This window comes from Pseudomyrmex gracilis, unplaced genomic scaffold (genome assembly GCF_002006095.1).
Source record: "Pseudomyrmex gracilis isolate BER0280 unplaced genomic scaffold, ASM200609v1 scaffold_48, whole genome shotgun sequence".
Classification (NCBI taxonomy): Eukaryota; Metazoa; Arthropoda; class Insecta; order Hymenoptera; family Formicidae; genus Pseudomyrmex; species Pseudomyrmex gracilis.
The window spans coordinates 653,674-678,426 of record NW_018020632.1 but is presented as its reverse complement, the minus strand read 5'-3'; the positions used below and the strand labels follow the sequence as shown (position 1 = coordinate 678,426).

At 37.5% G+C, this 24,753-nt stretch overlaps 6 protein-coding genes across 7 annotated transcripts; 1 reads left to right on the top strand and 5 right to left on the bottom strand.

Moving 5' to 3' along the window:
• Positions 1 to 16: 16 nt before the first annotated feature.
• On the bottom strand, positions 17 to 3,481 carry LOC109853486 (nucleolar complex protein 3 homolog). The gene is made up of 10 exons (XM_020425657.1): positions 3,113 to 3,481; positions 2,904 to 3,025; positions 2,523 to 2,838; positions 2,158 to 2,452; positions 1,725 to 2,059; positions 1,268 to 1,638; positions 1,022 to 1,186; positions 575 to 929; positions 399 to 496; positions 17 to 308 (listed from the first exon to the last, which is right to left on the bottom strand). Exons 1-10 carry the CDS (start codon positions 3,116 to 3,118, stop codon positions 80 to 82), a joined length of 2,292 nt encoding a protein of 763 aa, XP_020281246.1. The 5' UTR covers positions 3,119 to 3,481; the 3' UTR covers positions 17 to 79.
• Positions 3,482 to 3,774: 293 nt separating this feature from the next.
• On the bottom strand, positions 3,775 to 7,788 carry LOC109853488 (cysteine protease ATG4B). Its single transcript, XM_020425661.1, has 10 exons — positions 7,505 to 7,788; positions 7,279 to 7,405; positions 7,041 to 7,211; positions 6,668 to 6,845; positions 6,116 to 6,195; positions 5,709 to 5,860; positions 5,496 to 5,574; positions 4,929 to 5,083; positions 4,338 to 4,506; positions 3,775 to 4,016 (listed from the first exon to the last, which is right to left on the bottom strand). The coding sequence occupies exons 2-10, from the start codon at positions 7,379 to 7,381 to the stop codon at positions 3,949 to 3,951; spliced, it is 1,155 nt and encodes a 384-aa protein (XP_020281250.1). The 5' UTR covers positions 7,382 to 7,405; positions 7,505 to 7,788; the 3' UTR covers positions 3,775 to 3,948.
• A 463-nt stretch (positions 7,789 to 8,251) lies between these two features.
• On the bottom strand, positions 8,252 to 14,129 carry LOC109853448 (RNA polymerase-associated protein CTR9 homolog). Its single transcript, XM_020425594.1, has 14 exons — positions 14,017 to 14,129; positions 13,679 to 13,777; positions 13,320 to 13,559; positions 12,656 to 13,228; positions 12,440 to 12,559; positions 12,019 to 12,329; positions 11,409 to 11,934; positions 11,133 to 11,327; positions 10,913 to 11,029; positions 10,504 to 10,814; positions 10,078 to 10,418; positions 9,824 to 9,998; positions 8,847 to 9,722; positions 8,252 to 8,624 (listed from the first exon to the last, which is right to left on the bottom strand). Exons 1-14 carry the CDS (start codon positions 14,056 to 14,058, stop codon positions 8,564 to 8,566), a joined length of 3,987 nt encoding a protein of 1,328 aa, XP_020281183.1. The 5' UTR covers positions 14,059 to 14,129; the 3' UTR covers positions 8,252 to 8,563.
• Positions 14,130 to 14,654: 525 nt separating this feature from the next.
• LOC109853414 (pre-mRNA-splicing factor Slu7-like) lies at positions 14,655 to 16,922 on the bottom strand. Of its 2 annotated transcripts, none has more exons than XM_020425536.1 (2): positions 16,674 to 16,922; positions 14,655 to 16,607 (listed from the first exon to the last, which is right to left on the bottom strand). In XM_020425536.1, exon 2 carries the CDS (start codon positions 16,601 to 16,603, stop codon positions 14,873 to 14,875), a length of 1,731 nt encoding a protein of 576 aa, XP_020281125.1. In that variant the 5' UTR covers positions 16,604 to 16,607; positions 16,674 to 16,922; the 3' UTR covers positions 14,655 to 14,872. The 2 variants fall into 2 exon arrangements, with proteins under 2 accessions (XP_020281125.1, XP_020281126.1); XM_020425537.1 differs by having other exon boundaries at positions 14,655 to 16,604.
• A 733-nt stretch (positions 16,923 to 17,655) lies between these two features.
• On the bottom strand, positions 17,656 to 21,813 carry LOC109853474 (adenylosuccinate synthetase). Its single transcript, XM_020425627.1, has 6 exons — positions 21,132 to 21,813; positions 19,750 to 19,852; positions 19,013 to 19,376; positions 18,532 to 18,924; positions 18,138 to 18,394; positions 17,656 to 18,020 (listed from the first exon to the last, which is right to left on the bottom strand). The coding sequence occupies exons 1-6, from the start codon at positions 21,351 to 21,353 to the stop codon at positions 17,971 to 17,973; spliced, it is 1,389 nt and encodes a 462-aa protein (XP_020281216.1). The 5' UTR covers positions 21,354 to 21,813; the 3' UTR covers positions 17,656 to 17,970.
• Positions 21,814 to 23,399: 1,586 nt separating this feature from the next.
• On the top strand, positions 23,400 to 24,277 carry LOC109853469. The gene is made up of 2 exons (XM_020425619.1): positions 23,400 to 23,989; positions 24,203 to 24,277. Exons 1-2 carry the CDS (start codon positions 23,400 to 23,402, stop codon positions 24,204 to 24,206), a joined length of 594 nt encoding a protein of 197 aa, XP_020281208.1. The 3' UTR covers positions 24,207 to 24,277.
• Positions 24,278 to 24,753: the final 476 nt, after the last annotated feature.

Sequence of the window (24,753 nt, the reverse complement as noted above, 5' to 3'; positions counted from 1 at the left end):
TTTTCTATTACGTTGCAAAATTTACTGATAGAAAAAACTTCTTCTTTTCTACATATATATATATACATATGTACTTCTGTTATTGTATATGATACAAATTACATTTATAGTCTTTATAAAAATCCACATGTTCGTCTGTAATTAAGTGCTTGTCAATGTCGATGGTGCCAATATATTCTTCGAATATAGGACTTAAGTTACAGTCCGTACATTTTTTCTTAACCGCAGTAGTTTTTTTTGGGACGGGTACAGCAGGCTTGAATGCCACACCAGTCGGGTCATATTCTGTATAAAGCTCCTCCGGTGTTCTAAAATTCATAAAAAAAAAACGAATATATACATATATATATATATGAAAATAATACAATATAACAATCGATGAAAGCATCAATACTTACAGCTTCGCGGTTTCAATAGATAAACTACCTTCACCACTCGTGGGCACTTCGTACGCGATATTTCTAGCGAGTTCTCTCACGACGCTATGATAGTGACGCTGTAAAAATATGAGGCATTGAATATATCGTATCTATTATTTAGTAATCTCGTTCACAAACGGAAGTAAACCACGTACCTGCAAAGCAACAAGCTCCCACAATGCGGTGCAATGTGCATTGCAATAGTCAGGTTCTTCGATTTCGGCCTGGTAATAACCGTCTGCGGCGCAATCGGTGTCCAGTAAGATTTGAGACGCTTTATCGAGTTGCATAATTTGCTTGATAATACCGAGAATGCTCAGCGCCGCATTGTGTTGCGATTGCAGCGTCAACATGCTTATTCTCTTCACAAAGGCTATCAAACGTGAGTGCGCGATTCTCTTTCGCTGATGTGTAAGAAGCATTATCAGCGTCTTCAATATAATCTCACTTTCCGCGTGTGTTTTCCCGCAATGGACATTTAATATATTTTTATACAAATGCACGTAAAATCTGGAAAAAATATATATCAGAAAGAAATGTAATTTGTACGAAACACATAACATAAAAAAAAAAAAAAAAAAACATTAGATTTACATACAAACCTGTACACATCGATATTCAGTGCTGAACCTTGGCCAGAAAATATAGCAAATATGCACTGAACGCAATGCAATTGCTCTCTCAATCCCAAATTACCGTCTTCTATTACCTTATCTATAGCAGTTATTAAATCTTGGTAAAAATTGATATTGATACAATGTGCGAATCTGAAAAAATGTACGGCAAAACATTGAAAACAGACGCGAGAACTATGACCAAGTGATGTGTGATATAAAAAAGTCTCTTACTTGGCTAAACCTTCCAAACACGTCGATAATACTTTGCTATTAGGAGCTTGTTTCAGAATTCGAAAATATATGGTAAATACTATGCTCGTTATTTCCGTGAGAATCTTGTGTTTTGTCTCCTTATTTTCCTCAGCCTTTGTTTCGAGCAATTCTTTTTCCACTTGTTCCAGTTTCTTATTCTTCTTTTTTTCTCGTTTGCTTAACGCGATGATTCTCTGTTTGTGAGACTTGAGCGTTTTTTGTTTCATTTCATCTTCCTTTTCCTTATCAAGATTAACGTCTTTCAAGCGTAAGGATTGTAACACTTTTATCACTTCAGGATGAACGGAATGTTTTCTTGACTTGATGTACTGATTTAATTTTCGAACTATCTACAATTTAATCAGAAAGAATTTATGTAAATTTTAGAGAAATCAAGCGTTCGATTTTCGATTTTTATAATGCAAAAAATACTTACCGTAAGTGACAGTTGACCACGTTTATCTTCTTTGAATATTTGAGAAATACATTGCGCTACTCTTTCTCTTACACTACTCCGCTTATTATCCAAGAAAGGAATAATATAATTGGCTATGTTATCGGAGTAATTAAAATACGGATGAGTCGTGATAAGTTCGCACATGCACGATATTGCGATTTCGCCTAAATTGACTTCTCGTTCCTTCACCACTCGCGTGTCTCCTTTCTTTCGAATCAAAATCTTTGTCATCTTTTCGAGTTTTCGCATATAATTTTTGTAATTTCTCAACAATGTACCTTCATAATTCTGCAGCGCCAAAGTTTCTTTTTTCACTAAATCAAACAAAATTCGCGAAAAATTATTATTGATTGAATAGCAAACATATGCGATTTTTCGTGCATTGTAGTATCTTTAAATGTTATTTGCGTACACTTTACTCCTTCTTGAGAAATTTGAATAATGCTATACGACGGTAGTATGTCTTTGAAGACTTCTAAAAGAGACACCATTGCTAGTTTTCTCACAGTGATATAAATCTCAAAAGATTTTTCGTCCATCATATCTAACAACAACTTGAGATTTCCTATTTTCTGCTCGGGATTTTCCAAGATACCACTTGATAATATTCCTATTTTGAAACGTGTAGACTGTAACAGTTCTTTGCGAGCTGCCAGAAGTTCCACAGTAGAAACTGTCAGCTTATCAGTCTCTTCTTGCAAATTGTTCTGTGAACACACGAATAGATTTATATTTTGTGTGTGCTTATTATATATTTAGAACATAATTTGATCTTACATATGCATCCATATCAATTTCCATGTCACTAATATCTTCCTGTTCGTCTTCTTTATTTTGTTTCTGTTCACTGTCATTTGCAATTTTATCATCTTTCTCGTCTGCAATGTCATCATCTTTTGGAAGAAGACGTTTTTCTACTTTTCCTATCCGTGTTTTCACAGGGAGCAATAAGCGAAATGATTTTCCAGCATCCTCTTCCATAAATTTTAATATTTTGTTCTCATATAATTTTTCTGCTTGATTGTCATTTACATCTTTGCTCTGTTTTTCGAAGACCTCGCTTTTACCTGATTGTGTTCTGCCTTTACTTGTCCTAAAATTACAAATAGAAATTAATAACAATTTTTGTTTTTTTCTTGTTTTATATACAAATCATACCCTTTTAAAGAAGTTTGTTGGTTTTTTTTGTATCTCCGAGTCTTAAGTTTTCCTTGTTTTGTGAGTTTGTTCTTTATTTGATTATTTTTCTTAATCTTACTGACTTTTGGCTTCTTAAGTTTCTGTAAAAAAAGAGGTTAAATATTTTTTTTCTAGAGTATTAATTTCTGCAAATTCAAGAAAATATACTTAGATTTAATAATGCTTACCCCCATATTTAAACAATATTACTAAATTGTATTACTTTTGCACTTTAAATTCAAATTTGACAAAACTACACAGTTGAAACGAGTTAAAATGAAAACCATGTGTGTGCTGCCGATATATAGCACTCGTATATCCCTACGATGCACCGGGAGATCACGTGTGCATGCCCACATGAGTGATTGGCGCATGCGCCGAACTAGTGCACAAAAATTGAACTAATACGGCAAAAGTCGACAGTTTTAAACAAATAAATAAAGCGACAATGTCTTACATGTATAAAACATTAAATGATCTGGCATGACAAAAAATTGCAGTAAATGTATAGTTTTACATTGAAATTTCCACGCGCAAGTATTTTCAACTTCTTTGGTACTTTCCTTCCTCACAAATTTTTTTTTTTTTTTGTGGGAAAGCATATAAAGTTTTTACTTAAAAAAAAACTTGTCCTTAAAAAACTTGTAATTTATATTTTTTTACTTTTAAAAATAAGTATTATATATAATTAATTAAAAATAATACATAGTTATAATGAAATGTTACAATCTCAAATTAATACAATCTCTGTGCCATGAAAAGTACAAATTTATATACGTGATGATAATCACATTGTAAGTGTGTGTATAAATCTAATGATAAAAGTTACATATATTTACACGTTGAAAATATATATATATATATATATATATGTACATAACTAAATTGTTTTATATTAACATTGAAGTTTTTATTGCGCTAGTCAAAAATAGAAATTGTCTTTAAAAACACACATATATTATCATGTAATATTAAATTATTATTTTACATCTTATCATATAACACTAGATGAACTAGATAGATGTCAACCAAGCAGTTCAAAATCTTCATCAGATGTGTCGTACTGACGTTCAATGTGTTCAAAGTCTACAACTGTAAAAAATAATTTAAATTTGTGTGTAGAATAAACTAATAACAAAATAATGTGTGTGTGTGTGATGATCTCTAAAAATAACTTTATCAATATTTAGTTTGACTAAAATGCACTACACTAAGTGTAGTTGATATTTCTTAGATATTAATGTTGCTATAGTAAATATGAAAACTCAATATATATGACACATTAATAAGAAGCTTGATATTATAGACATATGAAGCACGTACGGCACATGCAGTTTGAATTATATCAACAAAAATATAAACTCTGTGTTCTTCGATGTTTACACATTGTTTATCTTCGTGACAGATACTTACAACTGGAAGCTGCTTTCACATCAGAAACAGCTTCTTTCGCTGGTGACCAGTGTACCAAACGTTCTGTACAAAGATCAAACAATGGCTGATGCTTTTCTGGCAAAAGTAATTCTTCTTGCATTGATTTACATAAAGATTTGAATTCCTTTTCTGTGGCACAGAAGAAGCACTAGAATTGTAAAAAGTTATTACGAATTCTGTGAATTTCTTTTTTTTTTTTATTATAATCATTTTGTAGATTTGCACGTTTACAATATATAAACGCAAGTAGCTAACAATCAATTTCCAAATTTTAGCAAGTTGTATTAATAAAATAGACAAATATAAACTCTTTCTTTTAAAAACCTTTTATCATCAAATCGCAAAACAATATGTAGAAATAACAATAGTCGTCTGTATGCACGATAGATTGAGTGAGTTTCTCATTATATATAAGCTATGGCTTATTTGTTAGAAGCGTGAAGACAAGAAAAACATATTTAATAATTAAATAGGTACACTGCGTGTTTGGCTCCTATTGGCAATTTTTTTTCAACTTCACTCTATTCCAAGTTAGTTTGTTGTGATATAAATGAGAAACTATATACTAACAAGTGCTACAGAAGGATCCATATCCGTAATAGGCATTCGACTAGCTGTTTTGCAGTGATACGTTGCATCCATCTCGATTTCTTCTTCGTTTGTCTTGTCTTCAATATTTCCTGATTTCTGTGTAGTATGAGGATCCAAATAAATTACTTCATCTCCTAAGAACATTATTTCGTGCATCTTTATTCACATAGCTATGCTTATTGTGTGAATTTTATAGCTTTCAAAAAAACATCTTAAAATATAACATCGTAAAGAATTTATATTTTATTAGCTTTAAAATTCATAAAGAAATTTATATAGCAGAAATTTTCTTCTATACAATGTCATATATATATATATATTTATATAAATGTTATATCTCAATAAAGTTTTGTCGTGATGATATAAAATATAAAAAATAATTTAAATCTATATTTACAATTTAATTATTATTATTAAATAATAATTTGTATTTAATATTTACGATAAAAGTAAATCTTTTTAAGTGAAAATCTAGTATACTCTTAAAACTGTTAATATTTAATATAAATTTAGTAGAAATAATTTTAGAAAGTAGCTTATACAAACCTACACAACCAATAAAGTATAGAGCAAGATTAGGTTTTCCTCCGATCACTCCCAGAGATTGTGAAATCTTAAATGATGTCTGAAAAAATTGTTTTTTTTTTCTAATTGACAATATTCTACATACAATTCCATGTGTACGTATTAAAATAACTTAATAGTTTCACCAAGTTGTGTCAATTAAAATTAATTTATGCTATAATTGCTATATATTACCTTAAGACTATTAATATACACAGGATTTATCTCACTGAGTCCGAGGCGCAGAGGAATTAACAACAATAAAGGTTTCCATTGACTAGGTGCCCTCAAGGGCATTTCTCCATCTATTTCCGCCGTCACGCCCCCATCTATTCTACACTGTCTCACTGTGTCAATTTTATATACATATATATATACACATGTATAATATACATATATGTATACACATAAATAACACAAACATATATGTGTATGGTTTTTATGTGGTTTCTATATGTGATGTTTGGGAGTAAATAGATTTTTTTTATTTTATAAATTATATAAAATATGTACGTATTTTGTAACACACACATTATGACAAATATATTGTCAATATAAATAAATTATTACACTTTTAACATTTAATAGACCTACATACTTACAAATATCGTTAATTATTAATGTATTGTCTAGCGCAACATGTATAGTAATGGAGCTCCATTCATCATACACAACTAATTTCCTGAAAAATAAAATATATCAAAACATTAAGTGAAGGAGTTAATAAGTAACTAAATAAGTAAAATGTGCAATTATTAATAAAACTAAATTAATACTAATTTGACTTTGTATGATGTATTTGAAAAAGAGAAAATAAAGATTTGAAGTTTACACGAATATATACAGTAGGGAGCACTATATCGTGCGGCTCCAGGGGAANTATTTCTCGGAAATTTCTTCTTTAGCTGCTCCTATTACCGCGCGCTCTTCTCCTTCGATCTCGGACCGTTGGCGGAGACCGAAGAAGAACGGCGCGCGATAGTACAGAGCATCCAAAGGAGAAATTTCCGAAAAATATTTCCCCTGGAGTCGCACGATATGGTGCTCCCTACTGTACATGCATATATTTAGTTTTCACAAATATATACATGCATATATTTTGTGTAGATAAATGTCTGTTGATTTTCATTAAAAGTATTTTTAGTAATGCATACTTTAATACTTGTGCAATGGTGTTAGGTCCAAACCACTGTCCAACTTCTTTTCCTTCTGATGCACCCATCAATGCAATTTGATGAATAGAAAAGGCAGCAGCTCGTTTATCTTCAAAGCGTTTTAAAATTTTTATATACGTACTGTTCTTTGTTTCTGGTATCCATTGCCAGTCTTTACCTATTTTATATGTCAGATATTATTGAGTTTGAATTATAAAATAATTTATATAATATATCCTACACATATGACTCAAATTTAAACTTAGATTATTTTTTTTTTTTATATATGTAAAAATATATATATATATAAGGTTTACAAATAATTTATTTTACTAAATGTGACTACATTGTTGAGGTGTTGTATTTGTTATACCTAAATGTAATGTGATTAAAGCTTGAGCAAGCACCATTTGACCACATCTCAACATACAACCCCAACCTTTGTCTGATGTGAATGTAGAGCTACAACCACCAATAGGAATAAAACCTTTGCGATAAGTAAACCACAATTTTGATCGGATATCTCTGCGTATTGCATCGAGTTCTAAAATTGAATACAATATTAAAAATTATTATGTTCAAAATAATTGCGGTTTAAATAATTCCCATACCTTTTATAGCGTTGTACTTCTTGCCAAGAATCCAAACAGACTCATCTATTTGTGGTATATCTTCTGCTTCATCAAGAACATTTTGCGTGAATAGACTGTCCATTATTACCGCTTGCACATGTAGTATCTACAAAGTGCAAAATAAACATTACTAAAAAAAAAAAAAAAGAAATATTATTGCAACGATAAATAAAAAACATAAGTTTTATAGAACTGAAGATAGTACTGGAAGAGAGAGAGATACAACTCTCTAAATTGTAGGACAAATGATTTCCTATTTGTCTTTCAAGGCAAATGAGAGCGATCTTGTGCTCATTTGTCTTCGATTTTATGTAGAACGCAAGATCACAAGAGCCAAAAGGATCACTCGAAGTAAGAAAAAGAATTCATCTAAAACATGAATCGAACTTATTCATATAAAAACGTTCAAGAGGTTAAGAAATCTGTCATCAATAGACTGTAGCATAAACATAGATGAACATAGACAGGTTGCGTTCGAGAAGATCACGTTATTCGCGCTATCTAGCGCTAAGGATCCGTGTCCGGTATAAGGGCGCGGTTACATGCGAACCGAATTATCGGAAGAAAATTTTATAACACACAGGAAGTCAACCAATCGCAAGTAAACAAGCGATTGCGCTCTGACTTTCTTTTCGATCGAGTCGAATCGCTCGATCGAAGGCGCCAATTTGACAAATCGACGATCATCTTGATTCATCGCGACGCGATCAATCGTTTCGGAAGCGTTTCAATCCGTCGAAATTGCTAAAAGTCATCACAAAGGTAACTTGTCTAGAACTTGGACCAAGATTTTGATCAGTTTCTTAATAGCAGACACATGTCCTTGGTCCAAGTTAATTTCGTGATTTTTTATATACATAAGAATATTTTATTCTGAAACAATATAACATGCTCTGAATACAAACGGATGTGTATTTATAGGTATATATATATATATATTTAAACACAGTAGCACATGTATTAATAATATATTCGATTAAATATAGAAGACAATAACAAAAGAAATATTGTAGAAAATAATGAAGATGTCACTCGATCGAATTAAGGGTGATATATCTTCTATGTGTGATAATCTTGGTTCTTCCTTAAAGCCCATTCTACAGCTTGTTCTACATTGATCGCAAGCGCAAACGCAAGGTATAGTAGATCTCGTAGAATTGACCAATCTTGCTGGTCAATTGGCTGATTTGATCAATTCTACCAGACCTGTTCCTTGCGTTTTTGCGCTTGCGATCAATGTAGAACAAGCTTAAAGCCGATAACTTTATTCGCTGTCGCTACCGCCGCTACCCGACACTGATTTTCTAGATACCGGGGATGCGGATCTGTAAACAAAAGTTGTGTCATTTTTCCGTAGCGAGAGAAAGAGGAAAGCGAGCGGTGAAAGCAGAGAGAAAAAAAAAGTTAAAGAAGACAGACGCAAGAAGGAAGTTAAAAGTGGCGAAAGTGATAGGAAAATAAAGTTTTACACTCGAAAAAAAAAAATACAAACTAATAAAGTTTAAAATTAGCGCGCGCGCGCGCGAATACAACAACCGCGATCTTACCGCGCCGATCCGCTCGGACTCCTGCTTCGGGAACCACTCTTTGATCTAGAGCGTGAACGAGATCTGCTGCCGCTTCTCGATCTGGACTTGGATCTTGAAACGGATTTCGAATTGGACCGCGACCGACTCTTGCTTCTCGATTGGCGACGTTCCTCGGAACCTGAGCGCGAGCCACTTTTCGATCTGGATCTCGAGCGTGACTTTCTTGAACCGCTCGGCGATCTGGACTTGGAACCGCTCTTTCTCGAGCTCGACCTTGATCTCGCTTTCGATTCGCTTCGCCGAGAACCGCTATTGGATCTTGAACGCGACCCGCTTTTCGCTGATCCTGATCTTGATTTTGATTTTGATTTTGATCTTGATCTTGATCTTGATCTTGATCTTGATCTTGACCTTGATTTTGATCTTGACCTTGATTTTGATCTTGATCTTGATCTTGACTTTGATCTTGATCTTGACTTTGATCTTGATCTTGACTTTGATCTTGATCTTGACTTTGATCTTGATCTTGATCTTGATCTTGATTTTGATCTTGATCTTGATCTTGATTTTGATCTTGATCTTGATCTTGATCTTGATTTTGATCTTGATCTCGATCTCGATTTCGATCTTGATCTCGATTTCGATCTTGATCTCGATCTTGATCTTGATCCGGATGCCGATCTACTTTTCGATCTCGAGACGCTTCTGGATCTGGATCCAGAAACGGATCGAGATCGAGATCGAGAAACTGAACGCGAACTGCTTCTCGAGCGGCTTCCGGACTTGGATCTTGAACGAGATCTCGAGCGCGAAGCTCGAGACTCTTCCGAATCGGATCGGATTCGCTGTCTGCTGCTGCCGCTGCGCGCTTGGTTTTCGTTGCCGCTTTCAGCACTGTAATAATAATAATTATTATTTTTATACAATATCATATAAATCGTGTTATACATTTGAATCTTGATTTACTTTTAAACCAAACGCGAAAATCTGCTTACCCGCTAGCGATTTTAAGGCCACCGGCGGAATCGCTGTCGGATTCACTCGTCGAGATAGTTTCCTTTGATTTAACCAATTTACCTTTGAGCGTCTCAACCGCACCTTTGCGTTTCTCTTTCTTAATTTTGGTAGTTTTCTTGCCGCGTTTAGGCTTCGGTTGATCGCTTTCCGATCCTGTGGAAGAGTCATTTTCACAGTAGTTCGTGCGATCGAAAAAGATCGAGTGTAATAATAATAAACTCTATTTTCTTACCACTTTCGCCACTTTCAGCTTCCTTCTTGCGTCTTCCTTTACCTCTGCCTTTTTTATCTTTGCTTTCGCCGCTCGGTTTCCTCTTGCGTTTTCTATCTCTCGTTGTTTCATCCCTGCCGCCTTCGTCCACGCCGGATCCTCCACTGTCGCTGATATATTGATCGGTTCGAGGTCTTTTGCCTTTCTTCGCAGGTTTCTCCGATGGCATTTCTCCGAATACAAGCGCGTTCTTGGTTTTCTCCACGTATTCTTGTCGCTTCTGCAGCATCTCTTCTTCTTTTTGACGTCGCATCTCTTCCAGTTTGCGTTGCTCTTCCGTTTGACGCATTTTGAAAGCTTGTCTATAAATTTAGGAATTTTTTGTGTAATATAAAATAACGTAATTTTTCAAAGAAATTGTAGTACAAACGAAAGAACGTGACGTACCTCTCTTCTTCCTGCTTTCGCCTCAACATTTTTTCTTCTTCGTCCAATCTTCTTGCTCTCGCGACGTGATACTGAGCTTGCGACAGTAAATCTTGACACCTTCTGGCTTCGCCATCGGCCAGTTGCTCCATTCTGTCGCCGTGCGCCGACAAATATTGGAAATATTTGTGCGAAAGACCCAATTCGTGAACCGCCTGAAGTACAGTGGTCAGAGTTGATTTTTCATCTTTCAGGATTTGCGTGGCTAATCGTTGAAGTACAAGAGCGATGTTGTACAGTAACACGGTGTCCTGTGGGGCTACTCGGCGCGCCTAAAAATTGCATCAACATAAAATATTACATGTTACAAACATCAAAATTGGAAAATAATTCATTGAACTTAAAAGACACACACAAACGCGTTACTTACTTTCAATAACGTTAGTTTTGCTTCTTTCAATTTGCCAGCTTTGAAATAAGCTCTACCGAGATATTGCAACACTTCCACGTGATGATATTTATAAAATTTACGCAAGCAATTTTCATACTGCAAAATAAAGAAAAATAAGGTTGACATCGACACAGCTTGTATTTATCAATTATACACATGTGTGGCACTATTTATCATTTGAATAGCACCGACTACTTACCATTTGAATAGCACTGACGAATTGTTTTTGCTCCACATAAATGTGCGCGATATTTAGCCAGACGTCGCAAAATTCCGCTGTCGCTTCCCGCACTTGAGCGAATATATCTCTCGCTTCGTTCACGCAACCCTTGTGCGCGAGCACAGCGCCGATGCCGTTCGCAGCCCAGATATTTTTCGGATCGTTTCTCAAAACCTAACAAAAACAATCTTATGTATTAAATTGCAATCTCACTCTGAACGATCTGTCCACGCGTGACGCGTTTCTTCTTTGTACCTGTTTGTACATAGCCAGTGCTCGATCTTGATGTCGCTTCTCTCTTTCCTTGTCCTTTCCACTCTGATGCAACGTCTGGAGCCAGATATTGCCCAAAGCTATCAGTGAATAAGCGTCTGTGCTTGTTGACGGATTCTTGAGAATCCTTTCGAATTTCTTCTGACCGGGACCCCACTCCATCTTGGCCAGATGCAGATTGCCCAGTAGGGACCACGCATCCGGATGCTCGTTGTTGATTCTCAAGGCGTCCTTGAACCAATCGGACGCCTCGTATATCTGTCCCTTGTCTCTGGCCATGCAGCCGAGTCTAAGATAACAATCCACGTAATTCGGATGCTCTTTTAGAATGTCTTTGTACAGTTTCTCCGCTCGATCGAATATGCACAACGCTTCGTTGAGTCGCGCCAAGTTATATGTGGTTGTCACCGCTATCGAATTGTAATAGACCGAATCGTGCAGGGCATCCGCTTTCGAACGCGCCAAAGATTCCTCCAGATTTTTTCTGGCTTCTTCCAAATTACCGAGTCTGAATACAATGAATGTAAAGAATACATGGTGGTTAGTGTATTTTTAACGAAATTAACGTGTAATGTGTAAATCACATGCGCACCTGTAATGTAACGCTCCCACGTTGTTTAAAATTTCAGGTGGTATATCCGCCTGTACTTTCTCCTTTAGAATTCTGGTCGCTGTTCCGTAAGCGTTCAAGGCTGCGTTGAGATCGCTTTGCTCCAATATCTGCGCCAACTCGATCCAGGCTTCGACGTCGTCGGGAAACTGTTCCGTTACTTTTCGCAAATGATTTTTCGCGATGTCGCGTTTCGATTGCGAACTCGAATTCGCGTACAGGGATCCCAGAATCTTCATCGTTTCGTAATTGCCGGGTTGTACTTTCAATACTTTTTCGAAACATTGTGCCGCCTTTTATTAGAGAGATAAAAGTATTACTTTATGGATTTGTGATCGATTAGTTTTAAAAATACATTTTGCACACACACACACACACATGGCGGCGTGTGTATTGTTCTTACATTCTCGGAATCGCCGCGATAAACGTACATCTGTCCCAAGCCGAAATGCGGTAATACGAACACAGGCGGAGCGAACTGCGTTGCCTGATAGTAATATTGAAACGCTTGATCGTAATCACCCTGAAATGATAGATAGATATTACCGTTTTATTGAACGCTTAAAACGCGCCGATGCGGAATATAAATTTTCAAACAAATTTCTTTCGACAAACTTACTTGAACGTGAAAAGCTCGAGCCAGTTGATAACAAGATTCCGCTCGCATGGCTTCGTTTTCTGTATTGTGAAACGCGTGCAGAGCCAAATGCTGAACTTTACTGTAATCTTTCTTGAAGAAGAAATGATTCGCTAGATGATTCAGTACCATAGGATTCGTCGAATCGATTGTATAGGCTTTTGATAGCATTTGTACGCCAGTTTTTATACTATCGGGCTGTTGTTGATTCAGTTTCAAAACGGAAAGACCAACTAGCGCACCGACGCATTGTCCATCCAATTGCAAAGCTCTCTCGAACGCGAGTCGAGCTTTCTCTTGGTTGTTCAGTTTCATGAAACAATGACCCATTCCCAATCTGACGGCAGCTGGACAGTGCGGATTAGTCCTCAGAGCTTTTTTGTAAAATGCAAGAGCGCCTCTGTAATCTTTTTTGTTAAAAGCGATACAGGCTTTGCCCAGTAGAGAAGGTATGTTATTTGGCAATTGATTAAGCACAAAATTGAACTGAGCATCAGCCTGCTCCATTTTGTCACCTTCGAGTAAGCAGAAATAAGCTCTGCCGAGCAAGTGATTCTGTAATTGTAAAAAATAAAATTGAAGCAAGTGTAAAAACTGAAGCCAAAATAATATATTTGTTGTAAAAATAACAATTGAAGAAACGTACCTGATCGTACATGATGATTTTGTCAGCTGTTGTATACAATAATGTAGCTTTTGTAAACAAATCTCTCTTTTTGTCCTTATTTTTTTCTTTGTTGGCTTCCTGAACATAATAGGCAGCCAACATGTCGAGTGCACGCATTTGATCTTTTTCATAGTCACGGTAGTCAATATTTGCATCGAGACGAGATGATTCAAGTATCTTAATAAAATCACTGATCTTTTGCTGCTTGTAGTATTCCAACTAAAACAAAAATAAATCCCGATAAGTGAGAAAACTACATCTACAAATATACTTTTGTTTTTGCTTCAAAATATAAATACACACGTATATAAAATATATATATCAGTTTTTACACATACAGCCAAATTAACCCAAATATGGAGCTGAGCATGTTCCTGTCGTAGAATTCCTAAAACTTCATCCCCTTCTGGTAACTGATCCAAGCCAAGTTCTATGACCTGCAAGATTGTAAGAAATTAAACTCTCTATTGTAATTAAATATTGTTGACTATTAAACATCTTAATTTTTACATAGGCAGTAAACGGTCTGCATTGAGGAGGTTAAGAGAGACTTTGTAATAATATTATCATTTGTGTTAAAAAACTTTTGCACTTTAAACATATTTTTCTATTTGTGAGTAGACTACTGTTAAGGAAGCGAATTAAGCATATGATCGGTAGAACAAAAAATACTTACCTCATCCGTGTCACGAAGTGGTATCTCTATAGACCCCGCCATTATTGTAACATACGTACGATACGTACTAAATATCAACGATCAACCAACCGAGTAACTGCGAGTAACTGCGCTTCCAACAGTTCCAGCTATGAAGTCTATGCAGTCACGTGATCAGTTGAAAGGCTCTGCTTTACAGCGAGTCACATAAAACACACAGACCCAGGGGATCGATTCCGTATCCATGTGATCTAATGAAAATTACAAAAGTGATGAAGCAAATTTACCAATTGTTGACCAATGAGATCATAGATATTTTAGTGAATTCGCTTATTTTTGTAATTTTTACTACACTGCGTGATACAGAATCGATTCCCAGTTAGGTTCATATAATAATAAATTGGTTTTCATAGGCTGCGTTTTTTTTGAAAAGCGCGCTATCACCGTTGGCGCGACATTTTGTACTTCAATGAAAGATGAGAATCAGAACGAACAAAAAAACTTTCAATCACATTCTCTACCAGATACATATATTTATACATACAATATCTATTTATACAAATAAATTATTTTTCCTTATACATATATTTACATGTATATACATATATAATTGTTTTTATACACATAGTTACGAATAATTATATATATACATATATAAATTAAAATAAATAAATATTCTATATATATTTCGGAAAGGCGCGAGTCATTGGATCGTCGTTACGATCACGTTTTTTCACACTCTTCAATCTTTTCGGTTGTCCCGTGCTTTCGTACACTTATGCCATTGCAAATATTTACATATACATATATACACAACGTATGTTAACGCACGTGGTCTAATTAAAAATAAAAACAAGCGCAATAATAAATGTTGCGTTTAGAGAAAGTGAGCCATGGGATCTTCGTAATGCTTGCGCTTCATTTGATACGCTTCTATTTCTTCGGCGGACGGTGGTTTTGCCTCATACATGCTGTTGTACGGACGTTTTCTCTCGTCCATTCGCAAAAATTCATCCGTCTTCTTTGTGTGTTCCACTTCCTTCCTCAGTGCTTCTTTCAGTTTGTCGTCTGAATTTTTCAGCTTCTTGTTCTTTCGATACTCTTTTTGTTTTTGTTTCTTTAATTTTCGTTTCGCCGCTTTGCTTTGTTTTTCCTTTTTATTCTTTGCGCCTTCGTCGTCCGACGAGAACTCGCTGTTTGAGGAACGATCGTTGTTCGTTTCTTCCGTTTCGAATATTTGTGCGGGCGGCGCGTTGTCTTGTTCAATCGCCGCGTCTGCCGTTTTCTTCTCGGAGTTCCGTTCCCCGGTACAGTATGAATTTTTGATGAAGGATCGGCAGCATTGATAGCCCCACTGTCCGTCCTGCCAATAAGATCCCCAGACCGACGTGTGATTGTTCGGATAGACATCTTCCTCGTACTTGGATCGTACTATCTGTCTATCTTGGCCTTTTATTATTTTGCCATATCTTGAATATTCCACATAATCTTCGGTTTGCGCCAACAAGAGAGTCTTCGGCGGCGCCTCGAGATGCTTCTCACCTCCGTAACGTTCGATTATGCTGTCGCGCGCCTTGTCCTTCAATTCGTCACGTTTCTTGTCGTATTCCTGCTTCAACAATTCCAATTTCGTAGGCTCGGCAAGCAGATGAACGTCCACTCCTTTCTCGTGCGCGTCCCAAGCGAACAACTGTGCGTTCGCATGTTTCTGTGTGTCACCGGAGAAACGTATGAAGTTCTCTCCTTTGTAATCCACTTCGGTATCCGCACCTACATATGGATTGTCTCGCATGCTCCTAGTTTTTGGATCGTAGTAGGCCGAGTTGGGATCTAAATTGCGCAAGTATTTTGCGGTGTCTTCTCGAATACGCAAATTTCTCACGGTTATACGTTGCTTGGAGTCGACCTTTGTGCCAGGCATGTCAACTTCGTCTACGTACTTGTCCTCATCCTTGTCCGAGTTGTCGTCTTGTTCGTCACTCTCCTCCTCCTCCTCCTCCTCCTCCTCTGTCGCGAGTTTCTCAGCGCGCATCTGTCTCTTGGCTTCCTCTATTTTCTGATGTTCCTCCACTATGGCTTTGTGCTCAGCCGGATCGTAACCCGCCCATCTGTCTCTTTTGCCGTCATAATCCAGCGAAAGTTCCGGTTGTGTGAATTCGTCCGGAGCTATTTTGGAATTCGTGTATTTCGCTCCGACCTTGCGCGGTCTCTCCATGCATTCCTTCCTCTTGTGAGTCATCGCGCCGCAGTTCTCGCAGGCGCCTTTGCGGTACTTGTTTGCTACATGAGATGTGTCCACACCGCGATTGTACCACTCGTCGATGGAATTGAATTGCTTCTGTTTTTCGGGCTGAGGTCTCTGATGCTTCAGGGTAGGTGTCTTAGCACCGAAGTACCATGGCGCCGAGCTGATGTATTGAGGAATGTGAGGATTTATATCCTTGCCTTCCTCGTCCACGGCAGCCGGAGCCGTGCCTGCTTTTCTGGCTTCTTCGAGTTCTTTGGCTTTTCGCCATTCTTCTCGGCTCTTCTTGCGAGGTTCATCCTCCTCCGAACTTTTATTCTTCAGAATACTCGACACCGTCACGTTCGACGATGAATTCACCATTCTGCTGAAAGTTAATAGCGCAATATTAAGGGCTGCTATTACGCATCTTCAGAAATAACTTGATACTTACTTTCAGGCCCGAATGACAGTAGTCATAAATCGCAAAATACAGAGACTGAAGATTTAGAAAATCAATTAGTTCGGTCAAATCTTTTAGCGCTCTCAAGTCAACGAATATATCGCACAATTATTTCAATTTTCCCATCAAATAGAGTCATTTCAGCGTCTCCTGTCACCATGTCTCCTGTGATAGTTTGCAATATAGACGGGATGCTCAAACTGCCTTTCCATGCGGCGTAATCGCGTGAACCTTGCGCGAAACAACGTCAGCCAATAAAAACGTCTCACCGTACACAAATCCGATTAAAACTATTTGACTGACTGACGTAATGTAAAAAGTTTATTAGATAAGACGCAGACGCTGATCGAAGACCTCACGTAATTGACTAATCATGTTGGTCAGGTCAGACAATCACAAATATAAGTCAGTTTTGCGATACTGTCGCGTCTGTGTCTGTGTAGATATGTATATATACTAACATATTATTATTTTGAATGTGCGCCGAAATTTACCATAATCATAAAGAAATGTAAAAAATACTGCTAAAGTTTTTAAAAATATAGGAAATTTTGAGGGCTACATCGTTACTTTGTAATATAGAATTATTTCGTAATATAGAGATTTCTATATTTGGAATTTACATAATTTAAGTTAGGATTGCAGAGTATAAATAAATAGTGACACACTTGCTCTTTTGCATAATGTAAAGAAAATTAAAATTTTTTTCTTAAATACACCAAAAATTATCAATATTTACTTTGCACAGTTTAAACAACAACAAAGATATGGCAGCATTGTTACATTTAGTGTTCAAATTGCATACATTTCTATTTACAATATGTATAACGAATCAAGGTAATAAAAGATAAATTTATACCGCAATATATATGTATACATATATATAATATACATGTATTACATATACAATTATATACTTATACACGTTATAGATATATATATATATATATAAATAATTTATATATGTATATATATATATAATATGTATAAGATTTTTTCTCATTGATCCTAATGATCGTTCATTTGTTTGTTAGATACCGACTACAAAATTGACTAAACATTATTACACAATAATATAATATTATATGTGTGTACAATAATATAATATTGTATGTATGCACATTCAATTAAGTTCAAGAATAATTCTACAATTACTGAAAATATTAGCAAATTTTGTTTTCTGTGCGCTCATCAGCTTTGCATTGCGAAGAAAAATTATAAATAAAATTAAAATTAGTAATACATTTAATGCGACGTAGTTAAGTAACATTTTGTGCACCGTGTGTCGTCAGAGAGTGATCACGCTCTCTCGGCCTGCTCCAACGCCAATCCATTTGACTGCAACAAAATAAATTCTTAGTTTCGTAGATTTGAATTTTGTGTGCTACAATGTGTATATGAAGCAACAATGAATTATGTTCCAACAAATTTTGTGCGCAAAACCATTTATATTACCTGGCACGCCCAAGTACTCTTCTATAAGCTGTATATATTTATGTGCATTAAGAGGTAATTTGTCCAAGGAGCGCACGCCCTCGGTTGTAGATTGCCAACCTTCTATCGTTTTATACACGGATTCCACTTTTGCTAGCTCCCAAGTGCTGCTTGGAAAATAATCTATATCTTTTCCATTTAGCCGATATCCAATGCACACTTTTATCTCTGGCAATGTATCCAAAATATCGAGTTTCGTTAAACATATGGAAGTGTATCTGTAATAATAGAAGTATCGAGATTTAAAACATAGCATGTATTGACGCTAAAACTGTACAATAACGTGCACAATTTCGATTGGAAGAGAAAATAAACACATTGCATCTTTGACGTGAAATAATTTGCACATACATACCCGTTGACCAACGTTGTGAATTTCAACAACGGCAAATCGAGCCAACCACATCGTCTCTTTCGCTTTGTAGTTACGCCGATTTCGTGACCTCGACTCTGCAGTAATTCTCCGATAGAGCACGAAAGTTCTGTGGGAAATGGTCCGTCGCCTACCCTCGTGGTATAAGCCTTCACGACACCGATTATCTCGCCGATTGTGCTAGGAGGTAAACCAAGTCCCGTGCACACCCCGCCTATACTGCAGTTCGAGCTCGTCACATACGGATAAGTACCAAAATCGATGTCCAACATAGCCGCGTTGGCGCCTTCCACCAGAACTTTTTTTCCGTCTTTCAACGCTTGATGCAGATACTGCACCGTTTCTTTCACGTACGGCCTTATGCGTTTCGAAAATCTGCGAAAAAGAATCGTTGTTGTTTGTTGTTTATCGCAAATCGCGATATCGACGCGAATGACAAAGCTGTGTGTTAAATTACACATACTCCTTGTAACGCTCCAATTCAGCTTTAACATCAACATGCAGAGCGGGAAACATCTTTTGATACGACGTGACCAAGGTATTGAATTTCTGAGAGAATTTTTCAAAGTCTCCGAGAAGATCTCCGATTCTGAGCCCATTTCTGGAAGCTTTGCTGGAATACGTCGGTCCGATACCTTTCTTTGTGGTTCCCAATGACTGTGTGCCTTTTTCCAGTTCTTGCAATCCATCGACCTGTTGGTGAAAATCAAAAACTATATGCGCCCGATCTGATATTACAAGCCTGTCCTCCCAATTTTTGAGTCCTTTGGCCTCGTTCTTCTCCAATTCCTCAAATAGACCTGGCAAGTGAATCACTACTCCATTGCCTGCAAACAGAAGAAAGTTCAAACATATAGTAATATTTATCGAAACTGAACACAATTGCATAATCCTTTTAACATTAATTACACGTACAATTTGTAATAATAATTTTATAATAGATTATTATTTAAAAGAGTAACACAACGTAATGTATATCCATTATCTATGTACCAAAAGGCATAGGGTAACCTACGAGCAAGTGGAATAATTGCCTGTTTTGTATAATGATTTTGATGAATTTAAACTTGCAACTCTACACTCCTTTGTCACAAATTAATTTCATCACAGAGGTAATGTTACTTTTTTTTCTTTTCGAGTGCACAAGCCAGAATAAAAATTTGATTAATTTTTAACTTGTTGATTTGAAAAAATCATTACCTATTACGGATTTGCATCTGGGATTGATTATTCCACTAGGCAGAAGGTGAAAGTTGAATTCGGCACCTTCTACTACTACAGTATGCCCTGCATTATTTCCTCCCTGTGAAATTACATTAATAACTTGAAGAAACAGGGCATGCCATTATATTTTTTTTTATGAACAGAAAAGATTGTATTATTGAATTGAAAATCAAAACCAGCTTTTTCTGAATGGCATAAAGCAACAGGCATATTAGAACTTTGTGACAGAGAGATATATCTATCTTATCAACATAACGAAATGTAAATTAAAGAAATGAAAAGTAATGAGAGAAGAATTTAGAGAATAAAAATATAAATTGTATTATGGCCAAGATATTACTCTTAACAACATTTGTACGAAATTATACTATAAATATGTCATCAATATTCATTTAGCCACATATGTTTCTTCTATCAACATTATTGTTTCCTTAAAGATATTCATGGATTACTGTAGTCTGATATTACATAACTCAAATTTGCTGACATTAACATTCACAAATTAATTATTCATTAAAAATTATTCATCGATTTTATCAGCAAATGAATTACGTGAACAAGCGAGACAACTGTCCTTGCAAAATATCCTTGTGATAAAGAAAAAATAAAACTAGGAAATATAATTTATGGCACAATAAGGTGCAAAAAAAAAAAAAAAAAATACAAAGTGTGATTTGCTGTATTCGAGTCATACATAAAGATAAGAGGTAATCTTTTAGAAGCATTCATTCATTCATAATTGTCAATTATGTAATGACAAGCACGGAAAAATACAGGTTACATTGCCATAGATGTTTGTAATATATATATATAGTCAGGTCAGGTGACATGCGGTTATTTCTAAAAATAAAACGTGGTAAACCACGTTTTGTGTGTGTGTATGAGAGAGAGAGAGACAGAGTAAGAGAGAAAGAGAAATGTCATGCGCTATCATTTGTCACTCATAAAATAGTCAAATTATATTTTTAATGATCTCAACATACCGCGTATCATTTCTATTATAATGACAAGGAAAAGTTAGTGTTCAAGGTTTTTTTTTTGTCACAATACTCAAGTAAAAACGTGCGCTTTATTTTACGCGGTAGTACGTGCAGTTCCAATTTTTTTTTATTTAAAAAAAAAAAAAAAAAAAAAAAACCGAGTCTTTCGAATAAACAGTCGAGAATTCGAGGCGCGAAGTTGAGAAGAGGCGGGAAACGCGCGTCTGTTCCGAAGACGTGACTGACAATACCGGAAAAAAATAAAAAAAAACCAACAAGAAGGAAGGAGAAAGAGGAACAAAAGGAAACAAAAAGAACGAGAAGAAGGAGAAATTCAAAAATCCAAAAAAAAAAAAAAAAAAAAACCAAATATAATACCTGACATCTACAGACAACGTCAGCGTCCATCGCTAACATGTCCACGACCTTCCCCTTGCCCTCGTCGCCCCATTGCGCGCCGAGAACCACCGTGACCTTCGAGATGGAACCGCCGCTCGACATGGACATTCGTTGTTTCTTTCTCGGCGACGCCAGGGAATCGTTGCCGTTCGCCTGCTGATTCGTTTGTTGTTGCTGCTGCATCCTCGTGCACGCGGACATGTACAAATGTTATGTACGTATGTGTAATGCGCGATAGAGAATCGTCGATTGACGAAAACGCGAGCGCGAAGGAAAAGCGTGAAGTGTCGCCGCTAGGAGGGTTCCGGCGGACGCGCCTTTGCTTCTTCCTGTCGTCGCCACGCGACGAAACAGCTGACGCAGCGGAAATCGGACGGAACGATCGCGGCGAGTCGCCGCCGCTTTTGATCGCGTATCTCAGCCTCGGCGTTAAATCCTCTTCTCCCCCGCTGTCACGCTCCTCGTTTCTCGCGGCGAGAATCTAACCTACCTACCACCCGATTCGTGGCTCCGTAAAGCTCGATTTCTATTGGATTCGAACGCCGCGTCCGGCTCGCGTAACTTCGATCCGTTATTTCGCGTTTCCACCTTCCCAAAAAAATATCCGGTTGTCTCTCCCTCCTTATCCTCTTCGGATAAATAAGATCCGCTTATAGATATATTGTACGCGCGATTGCGACGTTTCTTTTTTTTCAATCGTCTATTACAATCGCCCGCCATATCGATTCGATCGTCCGTGTGTATCGCGCTTAAAAGTGCGGGAACGCGCGCACGTGACAAAGCGCGTCGTCTGGTACGTATACAAATTGAGACACACGCTCGTTTTTCAACCGAGCCTGAAATCTTGATGGCTCTTGGCCTTCGAGATGTCTCGAAGAATGACGGAGGGAAATTTTATTCGGACGGCGAAGGTTTATTTCGGATCCGGCGGTGTGACGCAATTGCAACACACGCACACACACACACACACACACACACAAAGTTGCGCTCCCCGCCTTTTGACAGACGCGGGGATCACTCGATTCGTCGAAACGAGATTGTCCGCGCGCCTGAGACAAGTTCGAAAAGATAAATGTTATCGCGCGAAATGCTATATGCTTTGGCCTGCGTGTAGACCGAGTTTCATGTTTGTGTTTTATTTTAATGCGACACATATATGCGTTTCTCTCTTATCGTCGCGTTTACTCGAGATTACGCGCGAAATTTTTTTTATTCCACTTCTGAAAATCGCACGCCCGTGTAACGCGCGGGAAAACAATTATTTTGTCTTCGATAAAGAGTTTTTCGAATTGACGCGCACCGAACAAGCGCGTAAATCCTTCGTTCGCGTCGCACTTGTATCAAGGATTTCGAGCAAAAAAGAAAAAAAAAAAGAAAAAACCACAATCCGCGACAAGTCTACTTATTTATATCTCTTTCTCGCGAGCGTTGATTAAAATTGCACAAGTTTTCATTGCGCGCAAAAAAAAAAACCAGATCAGATTCAATCAAGGTTGCGAGAGTTTTCCAAGAAGATACAATAAAACCATTTTCTAAATACAATAGAACGCGCGGTGTGTATGCACAAAAATCGCGGCGTATATATATATATATATATATATATATCGCGGGATACAAAAGACCAATTGCATCGGAAGGGGGGCGGCGGGGGGAGGTTTGTTCAATATTTACGTCGACTAGATGGATATATTATCGGATTAGTTGACCCCTGTGGCTTTTTAATTATGCAGGCTTCGGTGCGTCGGCACATCTGTCCTATAGAAAATCAAAAGGAGAACCGACGAGGGTTTTTTCAGAATCTCCGGACCCCCTCCTCGACTGTGTGGTCGATGATCCGGTCCCTCGGCTACAGAGTATCAATTACATTGTTATTACCGGTAGCCGAAGATGCGGTCACAAGATAATACACTGGTATAAGAGCATGCACAACAATGAGGGGGGACAGGTACATACGAGCGGCGAAACGGAGCGTGAAACGCCCCGTCGTCGTCGTCGTCGTTGTCGTCGTGCGAGCAACGCGATAGCCATCGCGCGTGCAACTATGCGTCTAATTTGGATTCGGCCACAAAGAGGAGATGCGTTTCGCGAAATAAAAAAAAAAGAGGGGTAAAACGTACCCCACGGGGCACTCGAGAGAAGCGCGCACACACCCCGTGAGCGCGCTTGTACACGCGGTATCATGTACCTATATATATATATATATAACGAAATGTATCTCTCGGAGGGTTTTTAGTTGATATACTCGGGATGACGAGCGAGGACGAACGGGGCTCGCGGATGAGGAACACGGACTTCAGCATAGCTCGTATACTGGCGAACGATACGACGTCGTCGTGTTGCTGCGAGACGCGGTTGTCTCTTGATGAACGCGACGACGACGCGATTCGAAACGACGACGACGACGACGGCGTCGCGCGAAAATCGCGGAAACGCCGCGTCGACGAAGAGGAAAATATCGCGCGGGATAGAGAGACGAAGAACGAGTTGCGGGAACGATTACTGGGAACGAGATACGGGAAAGAGGAGGAACGCGATGATGAGGAACGCGTCGTTGTCGCGGAAACGAATAACGACGTTATTCGCGTGGATGCGACACGAAGAAGCGATTTAACGTGGCTTCATTATACCAGATATAGACCGCCGAAGTTGCCCAGAAGATCCCTCGTCGAGAAGAGAACGAAGCGACGTGCGGGCGATCATCCCCGCATCCCGTTCTCGTCGTCGCAGTTGGAAGTGTTGGAGAATAGGTACAGGAGAAGCGCTTATCTTTCCAGGAACGACGTCATCGAGATATCCGCGACGTTGAGACTGCCGCAGAGCAAAGTACGTCAGAAAAAGTTCGTTCTCTCGATATGTCAGATATATTTCTAGCGTGTTTGTATGTAAATTTCGTGACGATATTTTGCGCTTAGTGTGTGGTAAATAAAACAAACAGATATATATATATACACTATATCGTTGTTTAATCAATCTTTCAAGTTTGCATGCGACGAGACGCGCGAAATATGAGAGGGGAGATTATTGAAATTTTTTGTGTTTTGCAATTGTAGATAAAGATCTGGTTTCAAAATCGTCGTGCGAGACAAAGACGCGAGTTGCTGAGTTCCACAACGACGACGTCTACGCGCGATGACACGTTAAGACTTTGCCGCACACACGAACGTCTTTCTTGATCGTCGAGCGAACAGATTTTTTTTTGTTTGGAAGTCACGCAAACGCAAACGCACACGCAGGCGAGACGAGAGATTATTTTACATGATGTATATTTAACTATTTATTTATGTGTGTGTGTGTGTGTATGTGTATGTGTGTGTGTGTGTCTTGTACTACGTTGATAAAATTAATTGTAATTGTTTTGTGATTTTTATTTAAAACTTATTTTCTATACACGCATTTGTATACAGTTGTGGGAAAAAAAAACAAAAATATTACACACCGACGATGTATTCGATGTGAGAAGAACAGAAAGCGCAATTGCACTCCTTTTACCGCTTGCTCGATCGAAAACAGTTATTTTTTCCACAGGGATGAAATCTTTTCTCTGTTGTAAATCACGAAGTCGCAAAAGATAAACAATCGCGACGATAAAAAAAAAAAAAAA